At 38.2% G+C, this 20902-nt stretch overlaps 1 protein-coding gene across 5 annotated transcripts in view; it reads left to right on the top strand.

The window, feature by feature from the left end:
* The window catches only part of NETO1 (neuropilin and tolloid like 1), a 96088-nt gene that overhangs the window by 48643 nt on the left and 26543 nt on the right, over nucleotides 1-20902 (top strand). For 4 of the 5 annotated variants that reach the window (XM_073213212.1, XM_073213211.1, XM_073213214.1 and 1 more), the window contains exons 5-7: nucleotides 11154-11195; nucleotides 11310-11437; nucleotides 19604-19832. In XM_073213212.1, coding sequence (XP_073069313.1) covers nucleotides 11154-11195; nucleotides 11310-11437; nucleotides 19604-19832 — 399 coding nt within the window. Of the gene's footprint in view, nucleotides 1-4853; nucleotides 7433-11153; nucleotides 11196-11309; nucleotides 11438-19603; nucleotides 19833-20902 lie in introns of those variants that run through there. The other variant, XM_073213216.1, reaches the window with a different exon arrangement.

Below are 20902 nucleotides of genomic sequence, written 5' to 3'. Positions count from 1 at the left end.
GGTTCATCTGACATCAATGGCGGCATCTTGCCCAGCTGCAGCTTCACAGAGTTTGACAGCGGGTTGCTCGTCCGACTACCATCCTAAGATAGACTCGGGGCTTTGTCTTCTGCCACATGATATGTGAGACACCAATAACAATGATTACAAAAATCCTACCTAACAGTTTCTCTGTGTTTTTAGTTCATTACTTTAAGGTAAATCCTCAGGGACTGAGTTGGTAGAACAGTGTTTATACACATTCTGATACCTTTGTTGCCAGTAGTTTTGTGGAAATGAAATACCAATTGTTCTGTATGACACCAAGCTTTATATGATGGTGCATTTTTCTATGTGTACGTTTTGCTGTTTTTTCTCAATTGCTAATTTAAGATAACAACAAAAGGTATGAATTACTTTATTGACTTTCACTGAATAGACCCCACATGAGGGTATAAAATATTCCAGGTTTTTGGTAATTTATATCACCTTTTATACCATTTGCTTATTATTCAGTTGAAGTTTTTATTTATTGGTAGCACATATAATGCTTCATATATGAAAAAAGATAAGTCTTTACTTTCCATGCATATTATGATTTGCCCATGTTTTTGCCTCTTACCTGGAGTTAGAAGTTTAAACTACTTGTATTTCTGTTTTGATTTTCCCATTTCAAAAATCTAGCTCTTCCCGGTATCTTAATTAGGAGACAAGATAGTTAACTTTTGCTCTTCTTATGTCCTCAGATCAGATGTTGTTTTTAGAAGTTACAAATTCCAGTCAGTGCTTCAAAACTGTAGTTCTTAGCTCACTTTCCCTTACATCTGGACATACACACGTCACCAATGAACATGACTGTGGCAAGACAAAAGTAAGGTTTTTAATAAAGGATATGCAATGATAATACTTGGAGGAAAATATCATAGGGTGGGTTTTGAATTAAACACTTTTGAATATATAAAATCAACTTTTATATTTACTGCAATGCTTTGGGAAGAAGGTTTAAATCAGAAGATAGACTCCCTTGGGCACTATGATCTTTCTAGTCCAATTTCTTGTTTCCTTTTATAGGAACCTCAAACTTCTTTTTTATAGGGTGGAGAACAAGATGGGTTATAAATTAACATGATGGGTTTGCCTACCAATCCAATATGAATCTGTTTTCTTGGGTTTTCTACACATTATTAAACAATGGTAAGTTCACCAGTGATATCCAGCCTCTGTTTCCAACACCTGCTCTAGTTCTTACATCCTGAGAGTTGTTAAGAATATATTTATCATCTTTGTGATATTAATTTTGCTATTAACTTTTGCAAGAAATCCTTTTATGTTCATGATTTTTCTCAAACTCAAATTTTCCTCTTCATAAAGAAACCTTCCCATTCTTGCTTCTTTTTCCTTTTTATACTTTCTTTAAATTTTTTCCTAGTTCCTTTGACTTGTCCCTGTGGTGTGGTGATCAAATGGCAAGCAGTGACTTACTGATGTCTTGTTCAGTGGCATTTCTAGTGTCAGGAGTTCTGTAGGAATGCTCAAGCCAATCTCAGGCACTAGAGGAAGTGAGGGCAACTCCTCATTAACCCCTAAATTAAATGTTTTCAAATGGAAGTAAGTGCAATAGGAAGGATAGCCAGTGAGGTTACAACAATGTATTTGATTTCTAAATAATGGTTTTAGAGCAAAAGTGATATTTTAGGTATGTTTTTAAAATGATATTTTAGGTACTTTTATCCATTTATCATCCAGAAATTAATATTCTGAAGTGTACATGGATGGCATAACTTATATTTACATCAGCACTTCATACTTTAGGAAATCTATACCCTATTGATTATCCAGTTGGTATTTCCAAGTCCTCTGCTTTGTACCAGACCCAGCTGATGTTGTTTTCCTAATCTTTTAGAAAGGAGGTGATCGATACCTTAAAATGTAGAATTCTATCATTAATTGTTGTTACATAATATAGGCTCAGCATCATTAAATCTTTCTGATGAATTCTTCTTTATGACATTAGTATTTGAACTACTTGTTGGTTGTGTATTTTGTTTTTGCTTTTATGGCCATTTTGTTTAACATAACATCACTCCATAAGTTTTTATGATTTTTTAATTCTTGACTGGCCCGTACTTTCGTACTTTTTAGTCCTTTTAATCTCAATCTTTCTACATCATTATGCATCGCACATGGTTTTTATCACATGCATGTGGCTGGATTTTGTGGGTTTGAGGTGCAGAAGGGTAGCTAGAACTCACGGACTTGCTGAGAGAAGGTGCTCTGACTTAAAATAGTGACACATTTACTTTAAAGACGGAATATGGTACCTTCGGCCCTTGGCCAGACTGGTGGAAATGCATCCCATTCAGAGCCTTCCTTGGCTGCTACGGAATTTATCAGAAGGCACCTCATGCACGCTGTCGCACTCGTCTGTTGGCCGTGGCAGCAACTGGCATCTTGCAAAATGTTTGCTTCTTTTTTTCAGTCCCATCACAGCTCCACTGTCCCATAAACACTCTGGTGTCCTTGCCAAGGCCACCAGCAGTGGGCGCTCCCATAGTCTCCTGTTAGTGGTGGTTGCAGCTCTATTTAGAAGGGCGAAGGCTCATCAGATTGCCAGGGGCACAAAAGATCTTTTCTTGAAAAGCTGCATCGGCATGGCTTGGACAGCTTTATTGTGCCCATAGCATATTTATTTACCTGTATTTTATAATGCTTCCTCCTACCTGTGTTTATAGTTTTCAGTAAAATTGAGAAAACGTGTTTTCTTTATAATTTTTTTTTTCATTTTCAGTGACATAACTTACTTAGCATGCAGTGACATAATGGGATAAAAGAGGCTGATGTGAGAATGATGCCAGCCCCTACCACACCCCCCACAACCTGGGGTGCCATCGCACTTTCGGTTCCGCCGCCACGTGGCCAGCCGGGCGCGTGGACCCTCCGGTGCATTCCTAGCTCCCACTCTTCTAGGCATAAAACCTCAGAACCCGCCCCATACTCGCTGCCGTAATATTTCTAAGCCCTTCTGTGTCAGCAAGTCTGCTCTTCTCCCTGCCGTACTAAATAAATATCGTTTTTTGCCCACGTTAATAAACATCAGTGCATATGGGGAAGCATTGAATGTAGAGTAATTGAGGGAAAGAGGGGGGCATTGGAGACTTTATTCACTGACAATGTGGGCCCCACAGTGCTACCAGCAAGAAATGCTCCATTAACCAGTTCCAGTGAGAAAGAAGGTTCAGGAGAGGGACTCGCAAGACTTTTCAAGGGACATAGGCTGTATTTACTGCATGAGTGAATGAAGGCATTCTGAGAGAATCAGGGGTTGGGAGATTGTTAATAATCAAACCAGGACTTCCCTGGGGTCCCCTGGACAGAAAACATGTATGTTCTATGATAGCTAATTCACACACACACCACCAAACACCGGTTTTGACAATCTAGGGTTTTTGTTTTTTTTTATTGTCTTTATCAGTCTTTTTGATGATTTCTTCTTTCTTCCATAGAACAATACTATGTAGTTGTGACTATCAAAAATAAACTACTACATAGTAATTGTGTGCTTTCCCCATAGAACGATACTATGGCCTTGTGACTATCAAAAATAAACATCATAAAAACCTATTTAATGTGAACACAGGGAAATCCAGCTTCTATGCATTCATTTTATGAGAAAGAGCTATGCTTTCTCAATTTGCTTAAAAAATATGAGTACAAACATCACGAGGAGACTTTCTGTTTTAGTAAAATAAAAAATGTAAGGAACTAAAATGTCTCAACAAGCCATGCATTTATCAATAATATTTTAGAGGGCTTGAAAACTTCCTTCCTGAAATGATTGCTGAGTTTTGATTTCTAAAATTCATAGATGAGTAACTTTTATGTTTAACTAGAAAAAAGAAATGATATGTAGTCTGTGTCAACATTAAGACCCTTAGGAAGACAAACTCAATGTGAAGCTGTAATTGGCCATCCCAGACTTATAACAGTAAACCTTAAAAAGGGTGTATGAAATGTTATGCTATGAATTTTATACTAGAATGACACTGCTTCTACACAAGAGTGGAATTATTCAGGTTATTAAATAAGATGACCATGCAAGCTGTTTTAGTACTGGGCTGTCAACATATTTTTGCAATGGAATTTTGAAACAGCATCTTAAATTCAGTTAACTGATTTCAAAAACCATAAATGCAGTGGGTTTCACCCTTTAGTAGGAAGCAGGGAGTCAGCATGGTGATGGGCTACAGACAGGTAAAGAAGGATGGAAATAGGAAAGTGGACATTGATATGGATGGTTAATTTGGAAGTAAGAGCTGATTTCAGAAAGATATGTCCAGAGATATTACAGGGCTTTCAGAAGTGGAGATGAGACATTCAAAAAGTGGAGAAAATCATGGAGTGTGTGACATAATTCAGAGTGTGTAAGATTATAGAAATTTGAGGAAAATACTAACTCTTTCTGAGAGTAGCCTGTCAGGTAGGTGAGCTGTGCATCACAAATGTATCAAAGTGTCAAAGTTGATTTCTGTGATCAGAAGGTTCTATAGATATAGTTACATGGCCAGGCCATGCAATTTCATTTTCCCGTAAACTGTTGTTCTCAGAAAGCCACTGTGTTCTGTGGAATGATGGCATATACTCCATCTGTAAAAGCCTAGACCAACAGCATCCTCATTGTACATAAGGAAAAATAAGTTTCAGAAATTTTTAATGATTTGTTCAAAACCCTCATTTTAGCTAAGGAAAAATAGGGTTCAGTAATGCTTAATGATTTGTTTAAAGTTATAGAGATAACTGTAAAGTTGTTAAAGTTTTAGGACAAAACAAATAGAATATTTTTCTAAGGTTGCTGAACCCCCATTTTGTTTATTTAGAAAATGAAGATACCTATGATTTGATTCCATCATCATCTAATCAGACAAATGAAAATTTACTGGAAGCCCATCTACAATATGGCTAACATTGTGGAAATTTCTTTGGAATGTGAAATAAATGTTTTTGCACAGTCCTGAGTTAATAAACTATAACAGAGTTTTATTGGAAGAAGACATTGACCCATGATACAAAGATGGGGTTGGTTAGGGCAGAAGTTTTAAACTATTTTGGTCTCAAAATCCCAATCTTCTCTTAAATAATATGGAAGATGTCGAAGTGTTTTGGCTTATATGGCTGTATCATTCATTACTTATTATATTAGACATTTAAACTAATATAAATTTAAATAATTACTAATTCATAGAACAGTTACACTAATAAACCAATTATGTGTCAACATAAAAATTAACATTAATATTAAAATATTAATAAATATTAAAACAACTGGAAGAATTACATTGTTTCATTTTTTTTGGAAATCCATTTAATGTCGGGCTTATCAGAAAACAACTAGATTCTTATATCTGCTTCTGCATTAAATGAGTTGCAGTGTGTTCTTATCACTGAGGTATATGAAGAAAACGTATCCCTATAGAGACATGTAGGAACGGGAGGGGTATTTTCATAGCCTTTTCCAGAATGGTACTCGAGGAAACCTCAAAATATGTGATAGTTTCCCAAAAGCTAGTTGCAGTGGGGAATGTGAAACCATCAGTGAATTTTATACTTTCTGTTACATTAACATTTATCAATGCATTTTGCTCTTCAATTGCTCTTTTCCAATACATGATTGTTGAACATCTCACATTACTATTTGACAGTTACTGGATCACTGTTACGCAAATCTTACAAATGTTGATACATTTCATTACACAGTATCAAAAATCATACTTGTTTATATCGTCAACAATCACACTTACAAATGCTTTAAGTACTGAGAAGCTGTCAAATACACAGTGATAAACACATTTTCCTTTGACTGAACCTTGCGTTTTTTCCATTGGCAGCAAATACTGTCAGTTGCTTTCCTTGAAGTCAGCAGATTCATTATGCTCATTCTGCAGAAAAGACATGTACTTGAAACTTGAGATTTTCAAAAATTAGTAATTTTTAGTGCCTCGTCACAGAGATTTTTAAGTAAAATAGTTTTTTACCCCCACAAATGCATGTGGACGAATTACACAGTGAACACTAAGGGCTAAGGTGTGATGCCATTGCCTTGAATTGAGCTAAGACATCAGCGATTCTACTCACCACTGCTTTTGCACCAATAATGCAAATGTCAACAACAGATGTTCCAGGATAAATCACAAGATTCACAAGTTATCCAACAACTTGAATATTGCAGCACTACTTGCATTTGTCGCCAAGCATGCACATAAAAAAGTCTTTGATGATTGGTTCATGCTGTCACTGGACGAATTCAAGCAAATTAAGCATCTCATCCATGTCTGTATATCCATTTGCTTGAGAAAAGTAAAGTTGTGTAAGACAAGACATTAACCCTGCCTTCAGGGACTTTGCCATTTTAGTTTGGAATGCATTAACAAAGGACTTTTAGCTTTTAAAGAGCTAACTATTCTTTTATGTAAAATAGCCAATACTTTTTAAGTAATTGTTATAATCAAATAATATTGCAATCCAACTGTCACAATACAATTACTAGATGACATTTCTCTGCCTAAATCACCATAGGGAAAATGATCAACATCTATAAAGCTGAAGGAAAAATAGCTTTTGTCCGATTCTCATTTCTTACGGGCAGCTGCCCTGTTGACCTGGAACCAACTTCTCCTTTTCCCAAGAGACCTCTTCGGGACACTTCGTCCTTTTCTCCAGCGTTAGACGTGACTCTGTAATGGAGAAAATGAGGCTTTGTCTCCTTTAGTCTCTGACAGATACCCATCCTTCACAGTAAGGAAAACATAAATAGGTTTCTTTTAGTTCAGGGGAACTATTAAATTTCATAATACTTATGCTTTTTCAATATAACTCTAAAAATCAGAAATACGGGAAATAAGAGAAAGGGATGAAGAGGTATAAACTTCTAATTATGAAATAAATAAGTCATGGGGATGAAAACTACAGCACAGGGAATATAGTCAACAATATTATAATGACTTTGCCTGGTGACAGATGGTAACTGCATTTACTGTGGGTGAAAATTTTGTAATGTACGCAATTGTTGAATCACTGTGTTGTACACCTGAAACCAAAATAATATTGTACATTAACTATACTTCAATAAACAAATGAAATATATATATATGTAATTATAAAATAAGACAGAAAATGTCCTTAATTGTAGTTGTGCTCTCCACATAGGCTCAAGACAGAAGGCCAGGTTTATTGGATAAAAGTTGGGTTACAGGGATTGTAGGAGGGAAAATTAAAGATAGCCAGTAAATGTCCAATACAACCATTGAGAATAAACTGGGTTAGTCTCTGAAAGTATGTGTCCTTTTTACCCACTACCTTGGAATATTCGTGAAACACAAGCAAAATTTTATTAGGCATAGTAGTGATGTCATCAAATGTCATGTAGGGTCTGGAAACTCTGCCATACATTCTCGAGAAAGTGAGAATATGGAAGGACAATATTTTAGTAATATCCTAAAGGTAGTTTGACCTGTGCATCTCAGGGCCCCAGCCATAGGGGTCACGTGGCCTTTTCAGGAGGGGTCCCTGACACTACCTTGAACTGTGAACACCTCTGGGTTGGAGCAATGATAGTTGTAGTAACATTAAAAAAAAAATTAAACCTAAGTAATTTTGCACAATGGAAGTTTGTTTCTTGCTTGTGGAGTCTAATCAGTGTCAAGGGAGAGCTGTGTGAGACAGGGATTCATTTGGGAACCCAAACCGATGGAATTCCACATTATCACTGTGTGCCCCCCAGGCTGACCCCAGGAGGGAATGAGGGAGTGGAGTATTCTTCAAGAAGTTTCTATGAACTCAGGCTTCAAATGAAGTTCACCCATTTTGTCCACATTACACTGGGCAGAACGCAGTTACACGGCTGTCCACAGTCACAGGGGGCAGTGGGCAACAGTCCGCCATGCACCCCTGCGGAGGAAGCCCTCCTGTGGTAAACGGCGCACCTCATTAGGTAATTTCCTGTGAGAACGTCTGCATCGGAAAGGTCTGTAGGTATAAAGTATTGTAAATACACCAACAATACAGGAAAATCAACTTGGTGTACAACTGTGTTTCTTACATATACAGAGAAATATGTTAAATCCAGTACGACTGATGGTGATAGTGGGCTTGGACCCACTATGTGCCCGCAGGATCCTGGGTCCTGGGGAGAGAGGAGCAGCAGACATCCGGTCCCTTACAGAGCGGGCTTTGTTACAGTCTAGCAGGAGGCGTGGCCAGTCAAAGGTAAACAGTAGCAACCCAGTCATGAATTGCAAGGAAAGAAACTGGAAAGGGAGACAGTGGGAGACGATGCTCCTCCGATGGAGACGGTCACCAGGAAGGCCTTTCGGAGAAGACGACCGAGCCCTGAGCTGAAGAACGGGAGAGATGAGGCCTAAGACCCAGACAGCAGAGCAAGTTCAGAGTCTGCAGACAGGAGCGCTGTGGGGACAGAAAGGGTCCCTGGGACTTGAGAGGAGAGCAGAGACCACCAGCGTGGGTATTTCAGGCCATGTGGTCAGGGCAGGGACACGGAGGGCATTGCCATCCATTAAAAAGGCCTGTTTTTATCCCAAGGGCAGTGGGAAGGCAGGTGAGTATCATGATTTGATTTATATTTCAACAGTGTATCCAGGTTGCTTAGTGGGGGACAGAGTGGGGAGATCTAAGTGGGAGACAGCTTATTAAGTTCATTGTGCCTCTGCGTAATGATTTATGGCATTGCCCCAGACAACCCGGGATGGCAATCAATCTTAATATTCTTAAATTCGATGTCTTGTTTTTGAATTATTGGGTTTATTTTCTGTTTTTGCAAGTCATAGGGGCCATCTATTATTGGGATTGTGGTATAACTGATGTCTAATTCAACTGGAATTAGAGAAACAGTTTTTTCCTGAAGTTTTTTTTTTTTTAAACCATCAGTGCTTTCAGCATTAATACAAAGACAAAAATAAATTTTCAATTCCAAGAACTGGCATTTCTTTCAGGGTTGTCTGGCATGAGCTATAAAAATGATAAATGTTAGCCTTCAAACTAGAAAATAGAATACCGACTACATTTCCACAAGAGTCATAGGAACAGCTACACAAGGCTGCAACATTCTAATCACAAAGGAGATAGTGAGTAGTAATAATGACTGTTACTAAAGCATCATGCAAAATAGTGAAGAGGATATAATGAATGGATAGTAAAGAATCTGGATAACCAAGGTGGGCAAGCTTGATGAAAGCAAGGAGAACCACAGACAGGTCTCTTGGGTCCCAATAAAACTGCTTATGTGCGGAAACCGATCTGAGCACATCTGCACAGAACATACATCCTTCCTCATATGCACTAGTATTCAATATAGCCAGTGATTTAGATGAAGGAAAGTACCCTTTCCAATGGTATCTGGATCCAAATTAACTCTGTTGCCTTCGTCTCTGCTTTTTTCATGGAAATTGCACATAGGCACCTCTTTCTTTTTCCAAGAAGGTAAAACTGGTTACAAAACAATTATGCAAATGAATGTGCATCTAGATTCAAAATGTATTAGCACATTCTAATCATGTCCTGTAATAAAGTGAGTGTAAGTAGCTGGTATCATTGCATTGCAACAGGGTGACCCAGGCCTTTCAGTTTCAACAGAAGGACACATCCCTGTTGAATAGAATTAAAACGGAAACAAACGTAATGATGATAGGTACACTGACCCAATAGCTTGCACATGTGGGCTAGTGTGACCAAGCAAGCAGACACAGAAAGATGCATGCTTAGAGTCACCTTATATATTAAGCACATGGATACTCACACGGACATAAGCACACACAGTCTTAATATCCAGAACTACTTGCTCCAGAAAGAACACGGCCCTTTCCTATTTCAGTCTTAGATCGTTGTTGAGCAGTATAGCTCACAAAATATTTCTAACTTTATTTTTAATTTATAGCCAATTCCATAGTAGGAAAAAGAAACTGAATTTCACAGTCATCTTTTAAATTGGAAACAGTGTGTCTCCAAGTATAAATCATAGCTATTGATGCCTTCACCCATAAATAAAAGAAAACCCAATTCAAAGTAACTGAGCCTGTAGGGACATATGCTTTTTTCAAAAAGCAAGAAGCCAAGAGAAGTGGGAGTCCCGGAGAGTCAAGGAGCGCCCCAGCTCTCTCTGTAGGGATTCGTGGCTCTCTGTGTTCCCGCTGCTCATGGTAAGGCAGTATTTTCTCAGATGAGCACCTGTCATCATCACAGACGGGCCACTGTGCACAACCCCAAAGGGCCCGACACAAACACAACCACACCACGAGCTGGGAAGCTGCCCAGGCCTTGTTAGTGTGTATCACCAAGGGAAACTTTCTCAGAAGCCCTCCACCAGCCTCACCTGCATGGTCCCTGGCTTCACACCCACCTCACAATCAGTTCCAGAAAGTGGAAACAAAATCCTATTTTTGGCTTAGAACTATTAGGACACTTCTGAGGCTCATGGTTGGTCAAGCACCCCCTGAGGTGCACATGTGAGTGGAGGACAGAGACGTCTGGACCTGGGTCGAGAGGAAGACCCACAGCGCACTGAGGAATCCTCTGGAAGCTGGCTCAGAACGGCCAAGGTTTCACATCTTCGTGCTTCCGGGATTTCCATTGAAAATTTGCGTTTCCACAGTGTGTGACGATTGGTGGATCTGGGTGAAGGGCATATGAAAGTTCTTCATCTTATGATTCTTCTGTAGGTTTGAAATTATTTCAAAATGAAAAGAATTTTAAATTCCAACAACTACAGAATCTGTTAAATCAGACAAATTGTTATATTTAGAATGGATGGAAGTTCACCCAAACCTGGAATTACCTATGGATACATTTTATAAAAACATCTCAAATTCAGCTGTGGAGTTAGAGATGAGCAAGATTTATGTTTGAGGATTAGACAAAAGAATAGCATTTGGGAGGTTTTCAGAAATGGAGGCTTCTGTACTGATAAAACCCTATAGTCATAATACTATGTTTCATAAATTAACATTTCAGCCTGAACATTTATCATGCAGTTTTTATTTAACAACTTAATTTTTCTTAATGTGTTTTTTAAGGCAGATTCGTGAATAATTTAATGGTCTATTACTCAACCTCATTTTCAGTAAGAAATGAAGAATACAGCTAATTGTCTTTTTTTCTCAATTTTTAAGATCCTGACTTTAAGGACCTTGGTGTTTTGAAGCCATTACCAGGTTGGTAAAATAGAAATTTAGTAATGTTCAGAAGCCTTTGTTTTCTGCTGTGAAATATACTTTTGGTTTATTATTCAAGCTCCATTTTTGTATGTTTGTTGGCATTTTATTTAGCATGTGAGTTTGAGATGGGCGGTCCTGAAGGAATCGTGGAGTCTATACAGATTATGAAGGAAGGCAAAGCTTCTGCTAGCGAGGCCGTTGACTGCAAGTGGTACATCCGAGCACCCCCACGATCCAAGGTCAGTCTTAAGGTGAAACACAGACTTGTGGGTTGACCTGAGAAGTGTCTGTAGTCCATCGCCTTGAACCAGCTGGACCTGCTTAGTACGTTTCAGAGTGCCATCCTAAGCTGTCTTTCTATTTTGGTTCTGAAGTGCAACATGTATTCCCTGCTCCTGTGTAACTCTCAGTGTCATAAATAATATAGAGAGGCTGCCAAAGAGACCATTTGATAAACCGGAACAAGAGGCTTTGATGTAACTGCCCCTCTGAAAGATGCATTGGCTTGGTACACGTAAGCTGTGGTTCTAAGAGCGACCAAACTCACGCAGCCCCCTATCTGTGGGGGAAATTGCCCAGGACTGGAGAGATCGTTTATCTCTGGCATAAATGCACCTGTGAGTGGGCAGGGGGACAGTGGGGAATATGGTACTCAACTGCCTGTCAAGCTCCCTGACTGTCGTTACGAGAAGGTATCAGTCCAGCATCACCAAGCCCTCCATTTTTGTCCATAACATGCCAGAAATCTAGATTTTGTTGATTACCTTGATTTTTCAATGCTAGCCATGAATTTTACAACCTGAAAATACTATATATATTAAATTAAGTATATTATCGACCAAAAATCAGACCCAGAATATGATTTTGGAAACAGTTCTTTAGAACAAGCATATTCTCCTGTTATGGATATATTGTAAGAAATACTGGGATGGATAGTTTTGTGCCAGTGGCTATCACAGGGATAGAATGCCAATTATTTGCTCATCTGCTTCCCTTACGGTCATCCCTCAGTTATAAAGTATAATTACAACCAAACATTACTGACTTATTAGATTTGTAGTTGACTATTGAAGTTGAAATAGTTCGTTGTTCAATTAATTGATTTAGCGACGCTATGAAGTCTTAAGCATCATGCTGGAGAAATGAGAAAAACATGCCAGTCCTGTCCTCATGTTTTCAGTTTAATTCTTAGACAAAAATGTAAGAGAGCAACCCAAGGTACAAGCCAAGATGATTGGGGTGCTTAAAAGGTACAGTAGAGTGAGGGAGACAGCCTTATACCTGGTAACGTAAGTCAACGGTGGGATAAGACAGCAGCCAGAGCGTCCCCGGGAGCTTAATGAGAAATGGTGGGTGTCAGGTAGTCACGATGGATGGGGGGCTCCAGGTAGAGTGACCTCATAACAGAGATGCTCCTTCAAGAAGTAAAGAAATTGCTTGTGACCAAATAAAGCAGGAGGATGGAGTAAAGGTCAGTCATTAAGTGAAAGGGCTCTGTAGGGGAGGAGCAGGGATTCATCCTGAGGTAATTAATTCACACCCGGAAGAGTGGGAGGCAGGTAAGTGACGTGATCAGTTTTGCATTCGGGAAAACTGTTTTTCCCTGTGACGTAAGCATAGAGGGGTTAACAGTAAAGCAGAAGACTCAGTGGGAAGCTGTCCCAATAATCCCAGTGGCTGACACCGATTTGTGGTGGGAGATGGATGGAGGGAATACTTAAGTAGATACAGTGGAATTTGGTGGCTGGATATTCAGAATGAGGGAAAAATAAGAGTCATATTTGAGGAGTTGGTATTTCGGGAAATATTTTTGCCTTTCTTCACTTGATTTTCCCAAGACCATGCCCGGCACTGCATACTGTTTGGAAGTGTGCCCCACTGGCCCCAGACTTCCGGTCATGGGATTCGGAGGCTGTGGTCAAGGCTCCAGCTTTGCTAAGTGGAGGTCTCCTTGCATCTGAATAGATTTTTGGAAAAATTAATTGCATTATGAAGAAAGGCAATGATCCCCTCTTTAAAAAAAAAAAAAAAGACTATTGGCGACATAAATCCCAGCCAGCACACAGATGACACCGAGCCTAACTGCAGTTTATTAGGCTCTCTTACATAATCTGTGGCTTCACCTGCAAGTGCTGTTCATTTTCCTTAAACTCCATGAATGAAAGTCTTTTTTAGATTTTTTTCGACAGGAAACATTCCAGTCACACCTCACTGCCGTACGAGCGTCTTTCTTGCCACAGCGTTTAAGAGGGTTTTGCAGCAGTATAAACACACACCGTTGTCTTCCAGCTGGGAAATAGGCTGTCTTTTGTACCATTCTGTCTGTTACAGAATTTGGCATTCTGTGATCCAAAGGGGAAGCCACCTGCAGAGCTGGACAAAGCAGGCTCTATTGTGACAGGCTTCCTCTGTTAAATTAAAGGTTAGAAGATAGAGAGTGGCTTTGAATGACTGGAGAAAAGCCTGAACCGGAGGTGACTGCCTTATGTGGGCTTTCTATTTTTCTGGAGCTCATAGCAGCTTATGACAATAGACTATCAAAGCCCAAGTTAAACTTGAAAGGGCTCCTGAAGAATATTTGAATGATAACTGGTGATTGAGACATATTGCACAATGAAAATGCTTAATAGCTTACTTGAGGTCCATAAAGATGTATATTAAGGATATATAGCTTCTCAGCCTTTTAGCAAATAGAAAAGTATCTGATATCTCCTTTGGGAATAGTAATACAGACGTCACCTTTAATTGAAATGTGATTAGTCCAGACGTCTTAGAATTTGGAATACAAGAGCTAGAATGAACACTGGCAATCAGTTACTGATGAGCACATTTCACAGATGAGTAAGTTGAGTCAGGATAGTGAAGCTCTGAATGGGTTAACAAAAGGATGTAGAGGTACGTCTCATATGTCTGCAGAAAACACAGTCCAGCCCACGCACACTTCCGACCTGCAGAACTCAGAGACAGTACTTGGCCATTGTTTAAAGCTGCTCAGTGTGTGGTAATTTGTTCAGAGCAAGGAGAAAACTAATGCCATAGAGGAAGGGCAGCAACTATCATTGATTACAACAATTCATTTTAGGGATCTAAAGATGGAGTCTGCCCTTAATAGCTCCAAAAATGAATGAATGAATAAATAAATAAATAAAAATAAAAACTGGGATAGAAAAATGAAAATCTTAACTCTGAATAACTACCAGTGAAAATGTTAGGGTTCGGCTTTGTTTTTAAATGAAATCAGTTGTGTACTATCAGAGTTTGGACTTGAAATATTTTGGTCCTTGTCTATGCATTCCAGAAAGTCATTTTAATATTGTTACATCAGGGCTCGTTGTAGGTTGTGTGTTTTTCCAACATGTCAGAAAGAGAGAGAGTGTGATGCTCTGGTGTTCTCCAAATGCAGGAGATGCTGCTACCTCCAGATTCATGGGATGAGGTACCTGAAATTGTAAGGCCTGCCGTGCCCAGGCAGGAATAAAATGGCAACCCCAGAAGTCGAGGGCTACCTACTTTTTAGAATGTGCCTGTATTTATCAAGGGTAGTGTAGCATTGAAACCACAAACACGTTTCTCAGACTGTGTGGTGTTTTTAATTTGTATTTATCATGGAGAAAACTGTCTGGCACGTCTCAAATAATTGCTCCAAACAATGTCTGTTTTTCTGCATATCATTGTGACACGAGGAGAGAGGCCAGGTTGAATGCTGGTATTAAATGTTTGTTTGTAAATATGTTATTTAATAAAGTGTTAGCTAGATTTACTTGCTTATAAGTATACAAAAGGGATCCTGCTTTCCATATTAGTCTGATTTGGAAGACAGATATTACTTGAAATTGCTTATATGTTCTGAAGCTTCCCACGTCCTGTTCAATAAATCACTCTGTCAGCTCAAACTCTTTGGTGATTGATAAGAAAAAAGAATGCATCAAAATGATTCACAGAGAGGAGATTGTAATCTGACTATTTTGCTGGAGTTATATATGATTCTGTTTATCATTTTCTTTTCTCTTCAGCAGAGAGACTGAAGAGCTTTCTGTAGTTTTCTGCCTTAAATAAAAACATTGTCATATATATGGCATCTTCCCCTTGGTGATTTTTATGGCGCAAGCTTTAAGCTGACTAGAAATCATTGAAATCATAATATAGAAAGGACCTTTTATATGACATATATGAGAGCTACTATAGGGAGGCTTGGTCACTTTCCTAGCTAATGGCATTTGGCTTTTGCATTCACAGCTCTGCACCCAATAAAGCTAATATGCTTTAGTATGTTTTATTTCTTTTCTGAAATGATAAAAAAGAAGATAAAAATAATTGAATGCTTCTGAAATGAATATGTAAAAATCTAGTGACTGTAGTTGTTCACTTCCTCTATAAATATTATTTTAAGAATGGCCTTTAAATATAGAAGGTACTTAGACTTCATGTAAAACCGCCGATCAGTCTCATCCCACGGAAATAGGGGCACTTCCTAGACCTGTCAAATGAGAAGATAAGGGCCCAACCTGCCAGTTGCCTTTCTAGCTATAGCAATACTCTTCTTCAAAATAATCTTTTTTTAAGAAAACTTAAAATGGCCTTTTATTTCAGCAATACATGTTTATTTTCTAATATCTCATTTATATCTGGATTTTCAATGTGTTTGCCAACTCTTTAGGAAAATGGAAATAATTTAACTTTGCTTGCTTATTTATTTATTTTGTTGTCATTTAATTTCTCTAAGACTATAATGTTCTTCCTGGGCTATAATTCTGTAGGCATTAAAACAAATTATACGAAGCTGTGCAGTCTGCTGGATACCGCACAGCAAGCTGTCAGGAAGGTCTGAGTTCTGTTATCCATTACTTAAGGGATCAAGGCACTTGGAGAACATTACTTAGTTTTTCTAGGCCTTAGTTCTTTTCATTTTTAAATGGTTATAACAAGTGTCTTGGGCTTGAGAGATTAGAGTGAAATAACATTAGCATAATGTCTGAAGTTATTACCAAAAGACAATGCCAATAATAAATTAGCATATTAACTTGTGTTTGTACATGCAGTGTAAGACAGAAACTTGCAGTAATTGTTCAGACATAGTAGGACAATGAATCACTCAACCTGGAAACATCGGGCTATGAATTATCTTCTTTCTCGAATTAGCCAAAGAATCAATTATTTCCTTTCCTGTGGGCATAGTATTGGTTTCTATGACTCTGAGAACGTTGGAAAGGAGGACCTACTTTGCATCACACTCGAGGCATCTTTCCATGTCCTCTACTCAGTGATCTCTCCTGTTGACAACCATGCATATTTACATATTCTTTTGATGGTTAATAAACTATGTTGGATTTATTTATAGTATTTGGGAATATAAATATATATTTTATTTTTGTCGCATTTAACAAGTTTATGACCTTATAAGAATGCCTAGATTTTATAGAGATTTATATTTTTATCATATTTTCAGGTTGTTTACTTTTAGGATGGGGCAATGTGGTATAGTCAAAAGAGCTTTAAAACAAGAATTAGGGATTTTCATTCTAGTTGAGGCTCCCTTATTTGATTGGATGATTCTCCTTAAGAAGCTATTTTTTCTCCTTTGCTCTAGCTTCTTGGTAAAGGTCATCATCTGAAATATTCCACCCCTTTTTATAACTCCATGTGAAAATTTGGAAAACAATACTATTTGGTAAAAACTTGAAAGTTTGAACATTTTTATCTATGCCTTCTTGAAGTGGACATTTTGGGAATTTTCTGGATATTTTTCAGGAATGTAATATTTGGTTGGGAAGAGTAGATTCCAGATGGAGTAGGTGAGTGATATTGGACGTCTGTTACGTTCAAGTAAAGCACTGGAAATGAAGACCATGCCGGCTTTCTCAAGGCACGTGTTTTATAGGCTGTAGCAATGCAGTTAAAGTCAGCATGAAAGTAGTTGGAAAGTTGGGGATATTTGCCAACTGTAATGGGAGAGTTTGCCTAATATGACAACCTTCTCACCGAGCAAAGCTTAATAATAAACTCACGTGCTTCCTACTGTTTCTCAGTTTGGTTCCATTTCCCATGTTTTGTCTGTTTTTGTTTGTCCTCAAAATATGAGGATTATCTGACGTAGGGCTCCCATTTTATTTTCAGTCAGTTCCTTTTAAGTCTGAAACATACTGTCTTAATGGTTTTACATCATGGTTTAGGATTATATCATGAGCACATTGTTTTGGGAATTATTGTATAAGATTTCCCACTAAAAATAATACAATGTCATTTATTCTGTATCATGATTATTTATGGCACTTAACACAAAGCCCAGCATATTATAGGGGCCCAATCAATATTTGATGGGTACTGAACAAATGAAATCAATAAAGAAAATAGAATTTTCCAGTCTGTCACTCATTCACAGGTACATCCACTCACAAACTTGTATGGAGTGCTTAATATATGCAACACATGGCTTAATGCTTAGAATACAAAAATGCATGCATATAACTTAGCAAAAGGTATATATAAGCTGTAACTAAAGCTTAACATATACTCAAAATAGTATAGTAGTATAGAGGTTGTAGAGAATAATTCTGCCATGGTTGGGGGTAGGGCTGTGAGCATTCTTCCCTGGGTAGGTAACATTTAACTAGACCTTGAAAAATCAGGAAGTCAGTAGGCAGAAAATGCAGACTGGACACTTCATGTAGAATTAATGTCATGTATGTAAAGGATGCTATCTTTAAAAATAAGGGTGTAATGTTTGGGTAAGAAGGAAAATTTGCCAGTTTATGGGTTTTAAACATTTTTTACTGTAACCATTTGGAAGCTAGTTAAAGATTTCAGTATGATTATCAGATTTGTTTCTTAGAAATAGTAACTTTGACTGACCTGGGCTGGAACATTAGCATCTTGGGAACAGCCGGGCCAGCTGGGAAAGTGTTGCAATACTGCGGAGGTGTCAGTGGAGACACACAGCCAACTGGGTGAAGGTGAAATTTAACAAGGACCAGTGCCCCATTCACTAAAATCAGTGAAGGCAAAAGAGAAATTTATTTTAATTTGAAATAGGAAAAGTTTTAAATTTAGGGCAGGCATCCTGGATATTATGAAACAGATAAAAAAATGAATATAGAATGAAGAAAGAGATGGATTTTTAATTGAATGCATGTCATGTCTTTAGTTACTATTCGTGCTATGTTAGTAGAAAGGTGTTTAAGAGGAAATCACCTACAGGCACTCGTGTTAAAAAAAATATAAACAGGAGAGATCTGTGTCAAGAATGCCTTCTTTACTCCAGAAACATTCCAGATAATCCTTCAGAGTGCATGGATTCTTTCTCTGTATCACCCCTCACAGTTGAGCATGGCATCTTTGTGCCCTGATTTTACAGGACACATTTCCAGCACTGGTCCTCAGGGTTTGGTTTGCCATTGTACCTCCATCCAGCACCTTTAATCGTGGCTGGGACAAAGGTTAAGGCTACAGTGTAGATACTGCTGAACTGATGGATGAGTGGACACATGACTTCTTCTCAGACTTATCTTTGGTTGAATTAATTGCATGTGATTTTTTAATGCACATTGGAACAGAGTCAAATAATATCTGCTGATCATAAAACAGTAGGTCTGAAGCAACTTCATAACTTGGAAGGATCATGGTCTGGGAGTTAGAGGGGCCTTGTGTCTCGTTTCTGATTTCTACCATCCCCATCTGAGTTTCATCATCCGAGTATGACAATAAAACTTTATAGAGTTGTTGGGGGTATTTAAGAATAACCTAGTAAGTAGATTGCAGAGAAGTTTCCACTCATTAAACCTTAACTTAATTTTTACGCATGTGGACTCAACTAAATAGTTCGACTCATTGTTAAGGTGAAAATAATCCTAAATTAGCTGCATTTTTAAGAAAACATACTCTCCCTCAAAAATGAAGCACTGTGTTATGTGAAATAATTTAAACAAAATGAAATCAGAGTCTATCTTTTGATACCATTTCTGTTTTCCTTTGATGTTAATTCACAGTATTTATTTCCATAAATTTTAGAAGTAAATGAAAGCCATGGAACCTTAACAGGACTATATCAAGAATATTTAAAACACATTTGTGTTGATGAAAATAAAACAATGTATAAGTATGAAAACTAATAACAGATTCCAGATAAGTTATGAAAAGAAATGAGGATCACTTAGATAAAAATACTCAGCCATGGGACATGGTACATTTATGTAAAGAAAGGATAGTAATATTTGAGAAAAATATTCAACGCAATTTTATCTTAGCCATGTACCTTTACTCCCTGGTCTCTGTGTACAGGGGAGAAATCATAAGACTGATTGCAGTCAAGCCTCTCTTTCCAGACTGAGAAAGAGAAAGTTCTGGTCCTTACTGGACACTTTCATATTTTGATTCAGGGAAATGATTGTATCTTTGTTGTTGTTTTATAGATCTACTTAAGATTCTTGGACTACGAGATGCAGAATTCAAATGAATGCAAAAGGAACTTTGTGGCCGTGTATGATGGAAGCAGTTCCGTGGAGGATCTGAAAGCTAAGTTCTGTAGCACAGTGGCGAACGATGTCATGCTCCGCACAGGTCTCGGGGTGATCCGCATGTGGGCCGACGAGGGCAGTCGGAACAGCCGATTTCAGATGCTCTTCACATCCTTTCAAGAACGTAAGATTCTCTGCACTTGACTTGTCCGTCTAATGTGTCATATGATGCGAGTCTCATAAGCTGTTGATGGTGTTTAGTTCATGCCATTTGAGCACAGCCGGGCTTGCCTGAACAAGGTATTACAGTCCCTGAGACCCGCTTCCCTTCGTTTTGACCCTGTGACAGGAGAGAGCTACACATTACATGTGGATGACAGCCTTGCTTAAGACAGTTCATGCTACTCAACTGGGAAATGATGGATATTGTCTGTCTTTGGTTTAGCTCTTACGGAGCGTATGGACCTGGTGCAGCAGCTTCTCATGAAGTTTGAGTTTAAATCTTAAAAACCTGCATAAAAACATTTGGTAGGTTCGCTTTAGTAAGCTTCTCTTGAAGTCCCATTTTTTGCAAATAGGTCCAAGACTGCAGAGTCCCAGTGAAAGCAGGCAAAGAGAGAGAGAAGTGCTTGGGAAGAGAGTAAATAGAAAAAGTTTTAGAAACTATTTAAAATGGAACAATGGGTGATACCCGGAGCTTCGTGCAAAGCACAGCAATTTCAGAAAACGATGTTCTAACAAGTAATGAGTCATATTAATAGATATATTTGGAATGTTCTTTAGAAACCCTGAATAATTCATGTTTAATACATTTATACAAAAGAAAAATAATCCTGAAAAATTCAGCTTTAAACATCAGCACCTTGTGTTTTGAAACTATCCATTCTTAAAAGAAAGATAATAAAACATTTTTTGAAATGTCAAGGATTTCTTAATGATAGGCACAGCCGCCAATTTTCTAAAAATGCATGCATTCTAAATTCATTGGACAATTCTTTAAATAGTGAATAAATAGTTTGGGCTTTAAAATCCCCTGTAATTACCCAGTTGGATATTATCAGAAGTGCTGAATGCCCCTCAAGTCTTTCTAAGTCTTGATACCATCAGAGGGCACATGAAAAATCTCTCCCAGCATTTCGGCGGGCTGAAACAGCAGGCTTTGCTATGTCTTCATTTCAGTAGCTGATCAAAATGTTAGAAGTCGTGGGTCTTCACTTCAGCAAGATATTTATTTTGGCTCCCTTAAAGTTCTTG

Source organism: Manis javanica, chromosome 9, assembly GCF_040802235.1.
Source record: "Manis javanica isolate MJ-LG chromosome 9, MJ_LKY, whole genome shotgun sequence".
NCBI lineage: Eukaryota > Metazoa > Chordata > Mammalia > Pholidota > Manidae > Manis > Manis javanica.
Note: the sequence above shows the minus strand (reverse complement) of the source record. Positions and strands in the feature narration are given on the sequence as shown.